At 46.3% G+C, this 18,738-nt stretch overlaps 4 protein-coding genes across 5 annotated transcripts in view; 2 read left to right on the top strand and 2 right to left on the bottom strand.

Annotated features, from left to right (window-relative positions):
- Positions 1 to 1,570: 1,570 nt before the first annotated feature.
- On the bottom strand, positions 1,571 to 4,067 carry LOC306715532 (gap junction beta-2 protein-like; the record flags this gene model as incomplete). Its single annotated transcript, XM_079185931.1, has 5 exons — positions 1,571 to 1,667; positions 1,786 to 1,992; positions 2,082 to 2,230; positions 3,655 to 3,807; positions 3,897 to 4,067. The coding sequence occupies 5 exons, from the start codon at positions 4,065 to 4,067 to the stop codon at positions 1,571 to 1,573; spliced, it is 777 nt and encodes a 258-aa protein (XP_079042057.1).
- Positions 4,068 to 6,275: 2,208 nt separating this feature from the next.
- sap18 (Sin3A-associated protein) lies at positions 6,276 to 8,284 on the top strand. The gene is made up of 4 exons (XM_079186032.1): positions 6,276 to 6,424; positions 7,502 to 7,611; positions 7,748 to 7,870; positions 7,988 to 8,284. The coding sequence occupies exons 1-4, from the start codon at positions 6,353 to 6,355 to the stop codon at positions 8,142 to 8,144; spliced, it is 462 nt and encodes a 153-aa protein (XP_079042158.1). The 5' UTR covers positions 6,276 to 6,352; the 3' UTR covers positions 8,145 to 8,284.
- Positions 8,285 to 8,759: 475 nt separating this feature from the next.
- On the top strand, positions 8,760 to 10,913 carry rtraf (RNA transcription, translation and transport factor). Of its 2 annotated transcripts, none has more exons than XM_079185490.1 (8): positions 8,760 to 8,903; positions 9,125 to 9,249; positions 9,364 to 9,463; positions 9,687 to 9,764; positions 9,871 to 9,959; positions 10,062 to 10,130; positions 10,239 to 10,287; positions 10,373 to 10,913. In XM_079185490.1, the coding sequence occupies exons 1-8, from the start codon at positions 8,843 to 8,845 to the stop codon at positions 10,525 to 10,527; spliced, it is 726 nt and encodes a 241-aa protein (XP_079041616.1). In that variant the 5' UTR covers positions 8,760 to 8,842; the 3' UTR covers positions 10,528 to 10,913. The 2 variants fall into 2 exon arrangements, with proteins under 2 accessions (XP_079041616.1, XP_079041615.1); XM_079185489.1 differs by having other exon boundaries at positions 9,684 to 9,764.
- A 130-nt stretch (positions 10,914 to 11,043) lies between these two features.
- The window catches only part of nid2a (nidogen 2a (osteonidogen)), a gene marked incomplete at its 5' end in the record, with an annotated part of 31,608 nt that continues 23,913 nt past the window's right edge, over positions 11,044 to 18,738 (bottom strand). The window contains 13 exons of the mRNA XM_079185658.1: positions 11,044 to 11,709; positions 12,934 to 13,046; positions 13,163 to 13,286; positions 13,378 to 13,535; positions 15,129 to 15,300; positions 15,412 to 15,541; positions 15,679 to 15,851; positions 15,940 to 16,170; positions 17,169 to 17,274; positions 17,377 to 17,510; positions 17,879 to 17,984; positions 18,076 to 18,200; positions 18,582 to 18,687. Of these exons, the coding sequence (XP_079041784.1) occupies positions 11,699 to 11,709; positions 12,934 to 13,046; positions 13,163 to 13,286; positions 13,378 to 13,535; positions 15,129 to 15,300; positions 15,412 to 15,541; positions 15,679 to 15,851; positions 15,940 to 16,170; positions 17,169 to 17,274; positions 17,377 to 17,510; positions 17,879 to 17,984; positions 18,076 to 18,200; positions 18,582 to 18,687 (1,689 nt within the window). The 3' untranslated portion in view covers positions 11,044 to 11,698. The remainder of the gene's footprint in view (positions 11,710 to 12,933; positions 13,047 to 13,162; positions 13,287 to 13,377; positions 13,536 to 15,128; positions 15,301 to 15,411; positions 15,542 to 15,678; positions 15,852 to 15,939; positions 16,171 to 17,168; positions 17,275 to 17,376; positions 17,511 to 17,878; positions 17,985 to 18,075; positions 18,201 to 18,581; positions 18,688 to 18,738) is intronic.

The raw sequence follows: 18,738 nt of genomic DNA, 5'->3' as shown, positions 1-18,738 counted from the left end.
AATGAAATACAAATGACAAAAAGCTTAGAATAGCATTAAAGTTAGCATGTCTTTCATAATTGTACTTCTGCTAAAGTAGGCTATCAAGGTTTGTTGGTAGAAGACTACAAACTATTTCACCGTAACTTCACCAAACATCTGTTTACTTTGTGTCAGTGACCGTCCCTCAGAGGAGGGGAGGGAGGACCGTGGAGCAGTCACAGGTGGAGCAGTCACAGGTGGAGCAGTCACAGGTGGAGCAGTCACAGGTAGAGCAGTCACAGGTGGAGCAGTCACAGGTAGAGCAGTCACAGGTAGAGCAGTCACAGCAGTCACAGGTGGAGCAGTCACAGCAGTCACAGGTAGAGCAGTCACAGGTGGAGCAGTCACAGCAGTCACAGGTAGAGCAGTCACAGGTGGAGCAGTCACAGCAGTCACAGGTAGAGCAGTCACAGGTGGAGCAGTCACAGCAGTCACAGGTGGAGCAGTCACAGCAGTCACAGGTAGAGCAGTCACAGGTGGAGCAGTCACAGGTAGAGCAGTCACAGCAGTCACAGGTAGAGCAGTCACAGGTGGAGCAGTCACAGCAGTCACAGGTGGAGCAGTCACAGCAGTCACAGGTAGAGCAGTCACAGGTGGAGCAGTCACAGGTAGAGCAGTCACAGGTAGAGCAGTCACAGGTGGAGCAGTCACAGGTGGAGCAGTCACAGCAGTCACAGGTAGAGCAGTCACAGCAGTCACAGGTAGAGCAGTCACAGCAGTCACAGGTGGAGCAGTCACAGGTGGAGCAGTCACAGGTGGAGCAGTCACAGCAGTCACAGGTGGAGCAGTCACAGGTAGAGCAGTCACAGGTGGAGCAGTCACAGCAGTCACAGGTAGAGCAGTCACAGGTGGAGCAGTCACAGGTAGAGCAGTCACAGGTGGAGCAGTCACAGGTGGAGCAGTCACAGGTAGAGCAGTCACAGGTAGAGCAGTCACAGGTGGAGCAGTCACAGGTAGAGCAGTCACAGGTGGAGCAGTCACAGGTGGAGCAGTCACAGGTAGAGCAGTCACAGCAGTCACAGGTGGAGCAGTCACAGGTGGAGCAGTCACAGGTGGAGCAGTCACAGGTAGAGCAGTCACAGCAGTCACAGGTGGAGCAGGTGGAGCAGTCACTGCTGTTAACCAGCAGAGGTCAACACTTGATGTATGTGTTGTTGGTGTGTTGTACTGTTATCTCCATTTCTTTCCTTTTGTCAAAACAGTTTAACTTTTTCTATGACTTGATTAATCACATGGTTTGATTAAATTAAATGGTATGACAATAATAATAATAATGATTATTATTGTTGTTGTTATTAGGAAATTAGGTGAGTGTATTTATATTCAATGAATTGTAGTATTGACAATTAAGTATTAATGTACAATCTCAGAGAGTATTATGTCAAAATACAGTTTTGAGTTGTTGCATCCTCTCCACCTCTTGAATGTTACATTTAAAACATTAAAAGGTATCACAGAAGGTGTTTACACATGTATAATATTTGCATTGTAAATATTCTGGTTTTTAAGTCCTTTAACTGCATGTCTCGTCCCTCTTGTTCCTGCTTCCTCAGGTTGAGACAAGTGACTTGTGGTTTGTCTTATTCTGCGTCCTCTCTCGGCTGGACTTTCTGCATGTTTTCCTCTCCTTCTGACTCCAGAGACTCCTGAAAAACAAGAAGTTGTGGACTTGAGGACCTTCTGCGCTTTGATAACCCAGATGAAGGATGAAGGACTTCAAATTTGAATTAATCACCTGACTGTCTGACTGATTAATGCCTCTACCTAGTGACAGCCTTGGCTACAAGATATGCAAGCTCAGCCATGTTCAGGACCATGCAGATGGAGGAGGCAGTGGCCATGAAGACAGTGAAGATGGTTTTCTCGGTGGGACGAGAGATGAAGCAGTCCACCAGGTTAGGACACGGCCACTGGTCACACTGCACCAGCCGTGGCATCTGGAAACCATCGTATACCACATAGAGGGCATACCTGGAGAGACAAAGACACATAGATAGGCAACCTGGCAGGATTATACCAAACCAGCAATATGGCAGACACGCAAACAACCAGAGTCGTACATGAAGCCTCCTTCAAACAGCAACCTGAACACCAGGCTGCAGGCGTACGTCCACCAGAGGGCACCAGCTATCGGGAGTCTCCTTCTCTTGAGAGTCTCCAGATCTTCCTCCTGGCCTTTGCTGCTGAGGAAACCAGCTCTACCAGAACCCTGTCAAACCACATGAGATGAAAACATAAAACTAGACAGGGTACAACATCGAATATGTTATAACATGACAAGATTAAGCATGACATGACAAGATAAAACATGACATGATGAGATAAAGCAAGACATGACGAGATAAAGCAAGACATGACGAGATAAAGCATGACATGACAAGATAAAACATGACATGATGAGATAAAGCATGACATGACGAGATAAAACATGACATGATGAGATAAAACATGACATGATGAGATAAAGCATGACATGATGAGATAAAACATGACATGACGAGATAAAGCATGACATGACGAGATAAAGCATGACATGACGAGATAAAACATGACATGATGAGATAAAGCATGACATGATGAGATAAAACATGACATGACGAGATAAAGCATGACATGACGAGATAAAGCATGACATGACGAGATAAAGCATGACATGACGAGATAAAGCATGACATGACGAGATAAAGCATGACATGACGAGATAAAGCATGACATGACGAGATAAAGCAAGACATGATGAGATAAAGCATGACATGACGAGATAAAGCATGACATGACGAGATAAAGCATGACATGACGAGATAAAGCATGACATGACGAGATAAAGCATGACATGACGAGATAAAGCAAGACATGACGAGATAAAGCATGACATGACGAGATAAAGCATGACATGACGAGATAAAGCATGACATGACGAGATAAAGCATGACATGATGAGATAAAACATGACATGACGAGATAAAGCATGACATGACGAGATAAAGCATGACATGACGAGATAAAGCATGACATGACGAGATAAAGCATGACATGACGAGATAAAGCATGACATGACGAGATAAAGCATGACATGACGAGATAAAGCATGACATGACGAGATAAAACATGACATGACGAGATAAAGCATGACATGACGAGATAAAGCATGACATGACGAGATAAAGCATGACATGACGAGATAAAGCATGACATGACGAGATAAAGCATGACATGACGAGATAAAGCATGACATGACGAGATAAAGCATGACATGACCAGATAAAGCATGACATGACGAGATAAAGCATGACATGACGAGATAAAGCATGACATGACGAGATAAAGCATGACATGACGAGATAAAGCATGACATGACCAGATAAAGCATGACATGACGAGATAAAGCATGACATGACGAGATAAAGCATGACATCATGAGATAAAGCATGACATGATGAGATAAAGCAAGACATGACGAGATAAAGCATGACATGACGAGATAAAACAAGACATGACGAGATAAAGCATGACATGATGAGATAAAACAAGACAAATCACAACTAAAAAAGAGATGACAGGACATGACGAGACATGGGATAAACAGGCTTTGTCTCCCGCCGGGGCAGCAGACAATTGAAAGTGTACACACACCTGGAGGAGCCTCTTCTTGTCACTGTGGTTCCGATAGGCCACATACATTGCAACCAGGAGCGTTGGCGTGGAGACAAAGACAAGCTGAAGACACCACAGACGGATGTGGGAGACGGGGAAGAACTGATCGTAGCAGACGTTTTCACAGCCAGGCTGAGAAACAGAGGCAGACTGTATTAACACTGAAAATATAACCGTACGGTTGCTTTATAGATGTTGTATTCACATCTAAATAACCCCACCTGTAGTGTGTTACAGGTGAAGTCAGACTGCTCGTCGCCCCAGACGCTCTCAGCAGCCACAACCAGCACCATGACCCGGAAAATAAACAGCACCGAGAGCCAGACTTTACCCAGGCTGGTGGAGTGACGATTTGCCCCGACCAGCTGAGCGTACAGAGCAGGCCAAGACATCCTGAGGGAACAGTCACAAACATGAGAAGGACAGCACAATGACACGATGCTGCCGGTAGAAGAGCGGATTTCTGGACCAGGTTTGGCCGGTTCCTGACAGCAGCACAGAGGGAGATTCAGAGGGGGGGCCGTGGCACCAGATGAAAGCAGAGAGGGGCGATGAAACAAAAGAGGAGTTTGATACAAGAAGAGGATGAAAAGGAATGAAAGTGAGAGGAGGAAGAGCGAAGGCCCAGCGCCAGAATTCATGTGAACTGATGATGATGATCCTCTCTGCCCACTGTGGACTGTACTGAACGGAGCCCACTCATCTAAAGACACACTGAGCACACTGTACAACCCCACACTACTACAGTCCTCACTGAGCCATTGATTGACTTATTGATTATTCATGACAGAGAGAGAAAAGCTTTTATTTTCTAAAATGTCTTCAGGCAGATTTTCAAAAGAAAATATAAAGTACTTTTCTCACCTTGTTTCTGCACAGTCAGGTTGTTTGCAGGAAAATATTCCACATGTTCCTTTCCTGCACGGAAACAAACAAACAGCTCACTGTCACACCACCGCTGGCATCATGAAAATGATGAATGTTATCTGGGTCTGATGTACTGAGCCAAACACAAACCTGCAGCTCCTCCTTCCTTTCAGCATGCAGTAAAAAGATGAGCCTCCAATGTCAAGACATCCAGAACAATATGAGGTGACTTCCTGTGGGCACTTTCAAAATAATACCTCACAGTGGCAAACCTGTTGCAACATCTTACAAAAGATATTTAGAAAGAAATGTAGCAAAGAGAAAGAACTGCAAAGATTTCTCTCCAATGTCACTGATGATAAACCACTATTACCAAATATTCAGCACATTGAAAGAATATTAGAAATCCTGAAAAAAGGCAAAGTCAAAGCAGCAGAGTTCAAGATATCCTACGAATGTTACGCAAGTTAAATTGGTGAAAAGTAAATGGTCACCAAGAACAAAGTTGCATTGTAGTGAAAAAGGTGTGTGTGTGTGTGTGTGTGTGTGTGTGAGATCCCCGTTGTGACTGTAACAGGACACAGGTAGTGACTTTTCAGCGGCACAGTGCGGCTCTGTGTGCTGCTAATGACTGTGACCGAGGAGCGCTCCCCACTGTTTGTTGAAGTGTGGGAGCAAAACCAACTTCCTCAGTTTACACTGGGGATGCTCGCAAAACTGAAGTAAAAATGTTTGAGGACGCTGTAACATACACATTCAGCTTGAGCTACAATGTTAGGAGAGCTTTGTAGACATAGGTGTAGCAGTAGATATATATGCTGAACAAGTCAATAATGAAGCTCGGGTTGTAAACACTGTAGTTAGAGTCTCCTCTGCAAAATGAGGACCTCGAGGGGAAGGTAAACGTACTGGGTCGAGACAGAGAGGGCGTCTGTGATTCTATTGGAGTCATTATGGGAGTAACAGCGAACCTTACTCCTGATGCATATCGATGAATGGATATCAGTGTCAGGACCGGACTCAAAGAGCCACTGTCTGATGTCTCAGTGAGGACAGAGGGAGAAAGGCGGGAGGATTGTTTCAAGCTGGTCCATGCCATCCATTCTGATGGGAGGTGGTGGTGGTGGTGGTGGTGGTGGTGGTGGTGGGGGTCACACAAAGTGAATGAGTAGGGAGAAAGGGAGAGAGGTAAAACAGAGCTGATTGTTAGAGTAGCTCCTGATCAGCCAGCAGGAGAACAGAGGAGGCCAGTGTGCACACACACACACACACACACACATACTGTACAACATTCACATATAAGTTACCCAGAAAGCCACACACACATAATGAATGAGGGGGAGAGCAGCATGTGACTGTGAGTTCCGTAGGTGGACTTGGCGGACTGATCCTGGACCAGCCAGTATGAAAGGCGTCCTGATGATTTATGTGACTTCCAGATTTTTGTTTTTCCCTTCAGTAACATTAAACAGCTCCATGGTGATGATTCTGTTCTTCACTTTGCAGATATGTGATGAATGACAGTGATACTATACATTTATATATATATTAGATTACAATGGACAGGAAACATGCAAACAACGATACATACTTGATTTAACTTTTTAATGTTGCCATGCGCAAGGTGGTGCAGACACTCCGAGTCAGTAGGGGCGATAGAGTTGTCGCTGGTTGAAGTTCGCCAAAATAGACCGGAAACGGAAACGGCTTCAGTCTCATTCGTTTCTGCAGCTACGTGAAAATACCCAAGCAAGGTGGTAGAAGCTAGCGCCGATACCTACGTGCATTAGTATATCTGTGAAAAATAATAATGGCCCTTGAATCACGGATTACACAGGAAGAAATCAAGAAGGAGCCAGAGAAGCCCATTGACCGAGAGAAGGTAGACCGAAGCCCGGTTTTTACGTTAGCTTGTTTACCTTATGGGCTCTAAGCTAACCTAAGTTAGCTCTGAATGCTACGCTAACAGCTTGGAGACTGATTGACTTACGTATTTAGGATAAACTCCAAACATTAGAACATAAGTACCTGAGTATTTCAGTTTTACTTCATGATATAGTATGCACTCGTCATCACAGGTAAAATAAAAAACAAGATTTAATTTTGGCGTCTATACCGTGATAGCTTGCTAGTGCTAGCCTATGGTGCTAGTTTAGCACGTAGTCCTCGTCAACCTAACGTTACGGAAAAATACATTTTATGGTTTAGTTATTAAATTGCTTAGCTTGAGAGGTTACTAAACATTTACTTAACATATCCCGCGTGAACTGAAAAACAAAATGTAAGTTTCTGGGTAGACACTCAAAACTTGCTAAATGCAACTTTCAGGTGGAGTCTTCAACGAAACTAGCGTGTTCTGCATGTATCAAATATAAAATAAAATACAAATACGTTTTAGGTTTCCAATGCCAAGCAACACATTCATGCTTTATTTGTAGCTTACCTCAGCTCAGTTGTCCGGGGGGTCAATAATTAAAGTGGTATATTGGTTGCTGTCACGAGATACTGGTGGGGTTTGAGATGACGGTGGTCACTTTCCACAAGTGTGTGAATATTTGTTCCTCCTCCGTTCATTTGGGTGGACTGAGCTAGCTCATTAGCTGTCTTTAGTGCACCATGTATATGCATTCAGGTACTACTTACATTAGAAGGTTACTATCATGACAATTGACTAATTACAACACTAATTGAGTTAATATTTAACATAACTGGATATTGGCACTCAAAATGTCGTGTGCTGTTGTTACTCGGTGTGACCACTACGGGGCAGCACACTTTAGTAACGCCACTACTGTACCTTTCAAAATAAAACTCTCAAAACACCCAGATGGGATCCCTGTTTGTGTGTAACTGGTTCATGTCCAAGGATTCATGTTGATCGTTGTAGTGCCACCAAATGTAATTATTTGAAGGAACTGAACTATTCCATGATTCATATTGATGCTTGTTTTTGCTGCAGACCTGCCCCCTTCTGCTGCGTGTTTTCACCACCAACAGTGGCCGACACCACAGAGCAGACGAGTTTGCCCGTGGAAACGTTCCCTCCAGCGAACTGCAGATATACACATGGTGAGAGCGCAAACAGTTTGCTTTGTTTTCTTTGTTGTTGTTGTAGTAGTATGTGCCAATACAGAGTTTTAAGATGAGTTAATAAAATGGGGGGGAAGCTCCTTGTTCAGGTACTAATCTGTGGGTTTTTGTTCAGGATGGATGCTACTCTGAAGGAGCTGACCAGCCTGGTGAAGGAAGTGTATCCTGAGGCCAGAAAAAAGGGGACCCACTTCAGCTTTGCCATCGTCTTCCCTGACCCCAGAGGAAAAGTGTACAGGTTAGCGTCACACTACAACAGTACTGGTTGGACTGATGGAGCAGGCCTCTTGCTTAATGTTGAGGTGAATTTGCATTGTATATTGACACACCTTTCTGCCCCCCTCCCCCTTTACAGGTTGAAAGATATCGGCAACACTGTATCCGGCAGGAAGGGCGCAGATGACTCCATGACGTTGCAGTCTCAGCGCTTCCAGATCGGAGACTATCTGGACATAGCTATCACACCGCCCAACAGAGCCCCGCCCCTTAACACGCGCATGAGGCCCTTCTGAACACAAACACCGACACGTAAACCGACACACAATAACCTTAGTTTGTTTTTTTGTCTATTTTTTTTTTCAATTGCATCATCTTGGATGGTTTTTTTTGCCTCATTTTATAAAATGTGACGTGTAATAAAGCTGTAATTTTTTCCAAAGTTTCTGCCCCTTTCTTTGTAACATACTGTGAGATTGTACTAGGAATTTAGTCTTTCTTGTGATTCGGTGCATTAAACTGCACTTTTATTGTGAAAAACTGTTTTATTAAATTAAGGTGGTCTACCAACTTTTCTTCTGGTGACATGTCAGTGATGTTTAAAATGTCTAAGTTTGCAAAAACAACTTTGGGATCTAAACTGCTTTCAATTATGGTCGATTTACAAAACTGAAATTAAATTTCACCTAAAACTGCAGGAACGTTACATCTAAGAAAGTATGAAAAATGAAATCTGTTTTTGAGTACTTGAAGCCCGAACAAAAACACCAATAGGTATCAAAAGTGTGTCTGGAAATGCCTTTTAGAAAATATTATTTATATGCAGCTCTATTGGTCATTAAGGAGAACTTTATTTCGATAGTTAAAACCGGAAGTTGAAGGATGTCCGGCGGCGCATGCGTAGTGCCACACACGGACAGCTAACACAAAACAGCCAAGATAGCCAACTGTTAGCTAGCGAAAGCAGCTGTTTACACACTAAACACACGTTGAAATGTTTCGTAGGAAATTGACGGCGCTAGATTATCACAACCCCGGTGGATTCGACTGCACAGGTAAGACGAAACTAAACTCATAAACATGGTGCAACGTGTGTTAAACGTGGAGCCGGAGTCCTGTCACTGGAGACGACGACACGCCAAACTCTTACGAACAAAGCAGCAGTTTAATGCTACTCTTTGGCTGAGAAACTTGTATGTGTACGAGCTTCTTATACGCCACACTTTTATTCGGCGTTATTGTTAAAGAGTGTTCATTGGTGTGTCCTCTGCATCAGATGAGACACAGTATAGGAACTGCGTGGTGTGGCTCGAGGACCAGAAGATCCGACACTACAAGATCGAGGACCGAGGAAACCTGAGGAACATCCCGAGCTCAGACTGGCCCGAAGCCTACCAGAAGGTGACACCACGTCTTTCTTACAGCCTTAAAGCCTGAACATGAACCCTATTATGAAGAGGATATTCATCGTTGTTCCTCACATGCATGACATAAGTGTGCTTTTCTTGTGTGCAGTACCTGCAGGATCTGAACTGTCCGTTTGGACTTCAGGAGAAGCAGGAGGCTGTGGACTGGTTACTGGGCCTGGCTGTAAGATATGAATACGGGGACAACGGTAAGCAGCAGCAGTAGGTGGACATGTGCAGGGACTGTTGCCTGCTACTACGCTGTAATACCGCTGATGACCAATAGATGGAGACATTGTCAAAGGAATATGTTCTCTAATTATCTGGTGTTGCAAAGCATGTTAAAAACTCTCTTTATATCCCTGTGTTATCCTCACATGACACACTAACATGTTGTCTATACAATGTTTGCATTGTGTTCATCCTCAGTAGATAAGTATAAGAACTGCGAGCCGCTGGCCGCCTCCAGCAACAGCGACAAAGCGGTGGACCCTCTCCTCAACCTCGACGGTGAGCAGGAAAAACACTCCTCGGCCTGTTCCTTTCGCACATCTTTAATTTCTTCATCTATTTGTTTTCAAGGTGAAAGATGTTTTGGTTTTGTTTATTTTTTTAGGTAATTGTCCAGATTTCAAAGCAGGAGTGACGGCTCTGGCCAACATCCTAAAGATCCAACGGCACGACGACTACCTGGTCATGCTCAAGGTGTGTCTGTAATAGTTTCCGTTTGCTTTTGAAGGACTTTACATCCTTATAGGGATTTCTCACACTAACCAGTGAGTGTGTGTTTCCATGTGCTCCCGCCAGGCCATCCGTATTCTGATCCAGGAGAGACTTTCTCCAGAAGCCATCGCTAAAGCCAGCCAGAATAAAGAGGTGTTGTAACATTCTGCATCTAGAATGATGTCCGGGAGTTTTTTTCTATGTTACAAGAAAACCCTGAACTATGTGTGTAACGTTGTTTTGTGTTGCCGTGTTGCCCAGGGTATCCCGGTAGCTTTAGACAAGCACGTCTTGGGCTTCGACACTGGAGGTGAGTGCAGGAAGAGCAAAAGCATGCATGGAGTGCACTGATGGACCCGCTAGAAGTTAAAAGTGAAATAAATGTTCCCCTCTAGACGCCACTCTGAACGAAGCGGCCCAGATCCTGCGCCTGCTGCACATCGAGGAGCTGAGGGAGCTCCAGACCAGGATCAACGAGGCCATCGTGGCCGTCCAGGCCATCATAGCGGACCCCAAGACAGACCACAGGCTGGGCAAGGTCGGCAGATGAGAGCGAGGATGACGAGGGACGCCAGGAGGGACTCATTCATTTGATTTTTTTTGCGGGGGGGGGGGGGAGCCTGTCTTTGTTGGACATACATGAGTTTGTATTTGTTCTACGTGAGATCAGACTTGATGAGATTTTGGGGAGTTTTGGAGCAAATGCAAACGTTTTTTGATGAATTGGTATTTCAGTACTCGTTTAGGCTAATGTGTGGTCTCACTGCCACAACCTCTCCCTCAACAGAAAGCACAGAGAAGCTTCTGAAACATTCAAACTGACAAGTTATATTTGTATCTTTTTGTTTCCAGAGAAAACAGCTGGAAGAAGAGGTTATTTTGAAATGGTTTACATTTGACGCTGTGCGGGTGAATCTATAAATGCAGCTGTGCAGAGCTCGTCTCCTGTGCTTCTTGTTCCTGTGAAGCATCAGAACACAACAATCTACCAAAGAACAAAAGTACCAAATCACATTTTTATTGTTATAAATATCACATCTTATAAAAAGATAAAGATTTGAGAAGTAGAAGTAAAAAATATTTGGCAAAAGAAAAGAAAATGTCCTTTCATCACGTGTGAGAAACAGATTAGTATAAAACACGATCTGACCTGGAGTCAGATTGAACTGGTTCAGTCACTCAACAGCTGCAATGATTTCACACCCAGAATATTTTTATGGAATTCACTTTTTTTGCCAAGAGTTACATGACAAGATCGCTACCACTAAGAAAGCCAGTTACACGTTGTGTGTAATGCTCTGAATGCACAAACATACAATGAGAGTGAATGTAGAAGCAGCTGAGCAGCTGTTTCTCAACAGTTGAACAGCTGCTCAGTGTCATTCTTCTTTGGCAGGAAACCTTCACTCATACATTGTTCTGTAGCTTTAAATCGATAGAAAAACAAACAACAAAACTTGCGTACAAAAATACAGTAGAAAAAAAAAAATGAGGTATAAAACAAATTTACAAAACATTTATTTGGGGGTTATATCTTTAAGGTGAGATAATTGGGGTCAGGGTGAGTGGAGGGGTTGTAAATTTGGTCGATCTGGCCACAGGAAGCCATCTTGCGCCCCGCTGAGTGTCCTTTTATTTCTGAGGAGAAGGCACCTTTTGTTTTTATGGTGGTCGCCTCAGAACTTTAGCACCAAAAGGACCCTGCAGCTGGCGCTCTGTCGTCAGTGGCTCCCTGAGACACACAAAGTCAAGACATTTAGAGGACAAAATATAACTTTGACTTCCATCTCTACGGGAAGAACAAACTTTCTTTTTGTTTAGAGCTCCAGGTCTGAATTTCTCTTCCTGTGTGAATCCAACATGTGACAGGATGGGAGCTTAAGTGCTTCAGCTTAATGACAGAACAAACAGACCGTCCGTCCCGAACAAAGCCCTGCACTTAACAACTTGTGGCGACTGGGGATTCTCCCCGTAAAGAGCGTGTGTGTGTGTGTTCAACAATAACAGCCTTTAAGCCTCTCACGGCCGGCTCCCAAACCCCTTAACAAGAGCGCTTTAGAGCCGTCATCACACCGCACGCCGACGCCTTTGAAGCTGTTACTTAGCGCGAGGCTCCGGATTGTGCGACGTGACATTCTGAAGAAACACTCGCCGTCGCTCTGACCGCACCGCGTGCTCTCTGTTCTGCCGTGAGCAGGTTTTTTTTGTTACACTCTCTTGACGACATCTGCCAAGGTGCTACTTTAGGGATCGTCCTGTGTTTAGAGGGGCTGCTTTGTACTTTAAAGGGGTTTTAATACGAAGCTTTGGGAAGACTCGGGGCCATCTGCGGACGTCCAACACATCAAACGTGACGCAAAAGTGCAAAATACAGGTAGAGAGTCTCGGGCAGCTGTGTAATCATTGTTCTCCTGTCTGTTTCACACACGGGGGGGGGGCAGCTGTGTGATGGTGATGACTGGTGATGAAACACGAACGTGGGTTTCATCCGACAACAAAGTTATTGACTTCATGTGCAAACTATTCACGCATGTAGCTATTCACGCAGTATCGTGGTAATATGGTGTTGAGTATATGGTGTTGGCAGGTGACCTACACTCAATGTGGTCCCTGAACACATCCTTCTTTAGACACCAACGTGCTGATTTTGTGTCAGAAGTTTATTGATGCTGCGTTTCCATAAGACCCTGCGGAGGGTTAACTATGGTTTCCTGTCCCGGTGTGGACGCAGCCTTCGGGGGGGTTAAGGTGACATCTGGTGGGGGTTGACTGATGTGATGACATCACCGCGCACGAGCTGGTACACCTTGAAGTCAGGGTGTGTGTGTGTGTGTGTGTGAGTGAGAGAGAGAGAGGGGGCGTTTCGTTGTTGTTACACAGCTTTAATTACACACGTGAGCCGAGTGTGAACAGAGTGCGGGTGACAGAGAGTGATAGTGTGTGTGTGTGTGTGTACCTGATAGACAGTGGGTGGTTGCTATTGCGATGCCATACAGGTGAGAGCGCTGGTCGGGCAGGTACTCGTCGGTGATCTGGCTGCTGTCTTTGTTCACCGCGATCACTCCGTCCCTGGGGGAGACAGAGAGGGACACTGAGGACGGGGGGAAGGCAGCGGGCGTCGCAGCGATCAGCTGACTGAATTAAAGACAACATGGAGGTGCAGGAAGGTGGAGGAAGGTGGCTACCTCCTCCAGTCAGTGTAGTAGAAGTGGTTCTTGTAGTAGACCATGCTGAACGGGTAGTTGAGGCTCGGGTGGACCACTCTTCGGCCCGAACCGTCCGGGGACACACACTCTAAGCGCTTTGTACCTGGAGAACAGGAAAACACGTGTTTGAGGTGCAGCTGTGCAGGATGGTTTTGGGTGGAAATGATCTCAGGGTCATCGATGGTGGCGTTTACCTGCGTCGGCCCAGCAGACCTGTCCAGAAGTCAAGTCGTACGTGAGGGCGTTTGGCAAACCGATGCCGTCAGACACCACCACCCTGCGGTTCTGTCCGTCCACTGACGCGCTCTCGATCTTCGGAGCCTCTCGGTTCCAATCGGTCCAGTACAGGGTTCTAGGAAGACGGAGCGGACGGAGGCATTATAGAGATCACTTCAAAGCGTCACGTTTTTGCAGCTGTGCGTCTTTTTGGAACTCATCGCTGCAATCTGGCTAATATAACGAGACACACACACACACACACACACACACACACACACACACACACACACACACACACACACACACACACACACACACACACACACACACACACACACACACACACACACACACACACACGAGTGGGTATGTAAAGGTACAAGGGCACGGCTCGAGGGACCATCTGCCTGATGCTGATGAGGTCACGGTCAGGTTACTCTGAGCAACGTGCGACCTCTGACCCCGGCTCTCTCCCACTGCATTTTTTCGGTTTCATCTGTACACACCAGGAAAAATGGACCACACACACACACACCGGCTAACGCAAAGTACACACATTCTTCCCTTTCAAACTAACTTTCTGCTTCATCATTTTCATGAATGCGACCAAATGAAGTCATATTTTATTGCAACATTTCAAAGCTGCGCTCAGCGGGACGATAACAGGCGGAGTGTGTGTGTGTGTGTGTGTGTGTGTGGGCTGCCTTTCGTCTGTAGATGATGGTGTGCATGCGGGCCGTCCGCTGGGAACTACAGGTAATACACACCACATGAGCAATCAGCTTACACACACACACACACACACACACACACACACACACACACACACACACACACACACACACACACACACACACACACACACACACACACACACACACACACACACACACACACACCATGTGTTTATGAGTCTGTACGTTAATGAATTTGATGACGGTTCGTTCATGCTTTTATAATGCGTGTGCTCAGAAATCACACATTTAATCATACGTGTTCCCGTGTGGAGCGGTGATTACCTTTAGGACTTGGCTTTCTGTCAGAACACACACACAAGTATGTAAACACACACACACACACACACACACACACACACACACACCTGTTGATTATGCGATTAGTTGCGATGATGAAAAGCAGATGTTGTTGCTGGAGAGCTGACCGTCCTCATTGCCTGTGAGTGTGCGTGTGTGTGTGTGTGTGTGTGTGTGTGTGTGTGTGTGTGTGCGTGGCTGTCCAGCACTGACAGAGAAAGCACTAAAAGTCACTTCCATGACAGAGTTAGCAGACATGCGTTACTCTCGATTCTCCTGCGATCGTCTGTCTCGTACTGATGAAGTCGTGTTCAGGGACTCAACAAGAATCTTTTCCTGTGAAGCAACCTGCACCGTGCTAATGTGTTTAGTACGTGTTTAGTACATGTTTGTCACGGTCGTGCTAGCGCGCCCAAAGCTCGTTTCTCGTTCTGCCTCGGCGGAGCAGCTCCAGGGTGTTACACTCCACCGCGAGGAGGGTTGTGTCGGTGCTTGTTTGTTTGTTTGCGAGTCCAGACGAAAGCGTAGTCTGGTCGACAGTCGACAGTAAACCTCTTGTGTTTACCCGAGATGTGCTTAGAAGTCATTAAAAAATGACTAATGGACTAAAGAAATCTTTGTGGACAAAGACCAAAACACTCCGGTTTGTTTGCCAGACGATAGACGGTCACAAAGGGTTGCTGGGTCTTTACCCGGTGGAGGAGACCACTATGATGGCTCGAGGGTTCACCAGGTCCGTGCCGAACAGCGTCCTCCTCCCGCTGCCGTCCAGGTTGGCGGTTTCGATCATGTCCGGGTTCGAGTCGACCCAGAACATCAACCTGCGTTTGACATCCACCGCCAGACCCTCTGGACTGACCAGATCTACACGGGAGCAGGGAGACCACATCGAGGGTTTAGAGATCATTTCAAACACACACACACACACACACACACACATCACAGAAGTAAAGGAGCGCCAGTGTGTGTCCTCACTTGTGTTAATGAGTATCTCTGGCTCGGCACCAGCCACCAATGAAGCCCTGTTGATGGTTCTGGCGGACAAATCTGTCCAATAGACCTGGTTCTCTTTGCAGTCGTAGGCTATGCCAACAACGATGGAACCCTGGAGACACACACAGGAACATGATGAGATATGTGGACCTGATGCGGCTCGCATCTTAATAATCAAACAACCACAACAATCCTCTATGTGCATGAGAACAGAAGCCAGATGTTAAAGCGTGTCCGTTCATCTCTTACATGTAGGGTCAGCAGTGTTTTGGACCGGTTTCCATCTAGTCGGGTCCCGTTAAGGGGCAACGCTCCTATTTTCTGTCCCTGAGCGTACAGCAGCGTGACGTCAGCGTTCGGCGGAGGGGTCACGTCCGGACGGGGCAATGGCCGCACGGTGGGCGGGGCCGCTGAGGGAAGGCCTGGGACAAAGATCGGATGGGTTGGAAATTACGTTTCAGCCATGATCGGTGGCCCCAAACGGCACAGCGCCGGGGAAGAGACACTTACACGCAGGTTTGACGACGTCATGTGACCGGGTGCCAGGGACCTCCCGCCCGTCCTGGTCCACACACCAGCAGTAAGAGGTCTCTCCGTAGCACTGGACCGGACTGAACTGTCCATCCGGCTCACACTGAGGCACGTACTGTTGCGGCTCCGGTTTGCCGCCGTAGTGCTCGATCAAACTGGTCCTCCATCGCTCGCACACGCTCTCGGGGTGCTGGGTCGGCGCCAAGGGGACTGAGGGGGACGAATCAAACACACCCGGTCAAGTATAATACTACAGGGTTGTGCAATTACAATTCATTCATTCGGTTGCAATTCATAGCATCATTTAATCCGATTGTTCGGGTGTTTTCCTGCTGGAGTTTACGTTACAGTGATGTGTGGAGTGCTTGATTAATGGTGCTGGGAGGTCCTGTGTTTAAAGAGACACACACACACACACACACACACACACACACACACCTTGCTTTCGTCAATACTGTTTACCTTGTCAAATCTCTTTATAGGCGAGCTTTAAAACTAAACCTGAAACCACTTTGGGCTTCCACTAATGTTTATTCTGCTCTCTCTCTCTCTCTCTCTCTCTCTCTCTCTCTCTCTCTCTCTCTCTCTCTCTCTCTCTCTCTCTCTCTCTCTCTCTCTCTCTCTCTCTCTCTCTCTCTCTCTCTCTCTCTCTCTCTCTCTCTCTCATATATCTGAAAGGAGGGTGAGAAGAGAATCGCTCCGTAGTGAGAGATCAGAGATGTTCAGAGTGAAGAAGGCTAACTAAACAGACTGAGGTCTTGTTGAGTGTTTCCGGCCTCATGAATCACTTGGTTTTACTTCTCTTTAGTGTTTAACCGCATGAGTTCAGTGGTCCACGTGTCTCTGACAGAAATGCTAAACCGATGATATTTCAGTCCTCCGGCTGACTGACTGTGTTGTATTACTTATGTGGGCTTAATGAGGCATCACGTAATCTTCTAAATATGATACAAATGTAATTCAAGAACTAAAATGGACAAATGATGGGGTTACATCAGGAACCCAGAATACGGCTGTGGTCGTACTGAGTGACTCCGCTCTGCTCATCTTACCACCAAGTGACCGCTCCAGATGTTTCAGACGGTCATAAATGGGATTTATAGAACGGCCTCTGTGTGAGTAAGAGGGCGGTAGAGGATCACAGAGCCACAGAGAGAGAGAGAGGGTGTGTGTGTGTGTGTGTGTGTGTGTGTGTGTGGGGGTCTCACCTGGTTTGTCACAGTCCACAGACGGTTTATGAGGTGGCGTCTTGGTTCCTTTTCTCTCCTGTCCTCTACTGTCCACGCACCAGCAATATCCAGTGGAACCGGAGCACTGAAGCACAGAACAGAGAAAAACAACGTTATAACGTTATCCACACGAAGAAGAAGAAGAAGAAGAGAAACAAGAGCTCTGCAGAGGAACCACAGCTTGTACCTGTCGAGGTAGATATTGTCCCTCTGCATCACACCGAGGTATGAATTCTCCAGTGGAACGCTGTCCCTCTTGATTGGTGGTCCGAACGCTGTCTCTGCTGTGCTCACAGTGAGTCTTAGGACGCTCCGGTTCATCTGGACACAATAACAAATGTACGTCAGCGTTGTGGTTGAATGAAGGCGGCTGCCTTTGTCTCCTCTCTTTGCTGTGAGTGCTTCTCTGGTTCTACCGACTCTATGCAGACGACACTGAACTTTCAACCTCTTGCTGTCTCCTCATCACCTTAATTACCTGCAAATAAACGATATTCTTTCTTGTCAATGCTCCGACTGTGACAGAATCAGAGAACTTGATTTACGACATAAATGTCTCATTTTCACATGTGCAAGGACTTAATGAATCCTGACTCTGGTGTTCTTCCTCTGAGCCGAGACGTTTAACCTTGTTAAACCGTAAACAGCACATATTCAACAGAGCCCGAGGTTCTTCTGGTGCAGCTCACCTGGTCTGTCACAGTCTTTGGGTGGTGTACCAGGTGGTGTCCTGGTTCCTGTTCTCTCCTGTCCCCTATTGTCCACACACCAGCACTGTCCACTAGGGCTGTGGCACTATCACAACAATGAAAGATTATTTAGGTTTGCTTCAGGTTACTCAGAGTAACACTGAACCGCAGTAAACGGGTCTGTTATGGACGCCGACCTGCAGCGGTAGGTACTGTCCGTCAGCATCGCATTGGGGCACGTAGATAGGATTCCTGTCTTGACCGATAGTCTGAGCTCTGTCTCTGTGGTGCTCACAGTGAGTTTTCGGACGCTCCGGTTCATCTGGAAAACATTTAGCAGTTACCAAGAAGTTGTAAAAGTAACAGACAAATTGTATCAAGCAAGTCAAGATGCAGGTCTGAGCGACAACACTTCAATCCACACGAGCTATGATGCACCGAGTCAACAAGCTTTCACAGACGTGCCTCTATGCTGATGACCATCCGCTATCCGGGGCAAGCTGACCTCTGAATGACCTCTGAAGGTCTCTCCTTCCTCTTTGATGGCATCATGACTTCAGCCTTCACACAATCCCTGACTCATCCTGAACACGTGGCCTTCATCACGGCCATGTTCTCGTTCTGTTGGCCCCCCCCCCCCCTCGGATAGAGCGCTACAGAAATGATGTGATCTATCCTGAGAGCTCAGATAAACGAGTCTCACCTGGTTTGTCACAGTCTTTGGGTGGTGAACCAGGCGAGGTCCTGGTTCCTGCTCTCTCCTGTCCCCTAACGTCCACACACCAACAATGTCCAGTTGATCCGTGGCACTGAAATACACAATAACCATGATCACACATAACAAGCCTCATGAGAGAGCA

Source organism: Pholis gunnellus, assembly GCF_910591455.1.
Source record: "Pholis gunnellus genome assembly, chromosome: 24".
NCBI classification, from domain to species: Eukaryota; Metazoa; Chordata; class Actinopteri; order Perciformes; family Pholidae; genus Pholis; species Pholis gunnellus.
This window is presented reverse-complemented; position numbering and strand designations above follow the sequence as displayed.

Bases quoted from the DNA above. Each gene is read 5' to 3' on its own strand.
- rtraf (XM_079185489.1), top strand. From the start codon at position 8,843: ATGTTTCGTAGGAAATTGACGGCGCTAGATTATCACAACCCCGGTGGA. The intron at 9,250-9,363 runs GTGACACCACGT...TCTTGTGTGCAG, and splicing joins GGCCCGAAGCCTACCAGAAG to TACCTGCAGGATCTGAACTG. The intron at 9,765-9,870 runs GTGAGCAGGAAA...TTATTTTTTTAG, and splicing joins CCCTCTCCTCAACCTCGACG to GTAATTGTCCAGATTTCAAA.
- sap18 (XM_079186032.1), top strand. From the start codon at position 6,353: ATGGCCCTTGAATCACGGATTACACAGGAAGAAATCAAGAAGGAGCCA. The intron at 6,425-7,501 runs GTAGACCGAAGC...TTTTTGCTGCAG, and splicing joins AGCCCATTGACCGAGAGAAG to ACCTGCCCCCTTCTGCTGCG. The intron at 7,612-7,747 runs GTGAGAGCGCAA...GTTTTTGTTCAG, and splicing joins GAACTGCAGATATACACATG to GATGGATGCTACTCTGAAGG.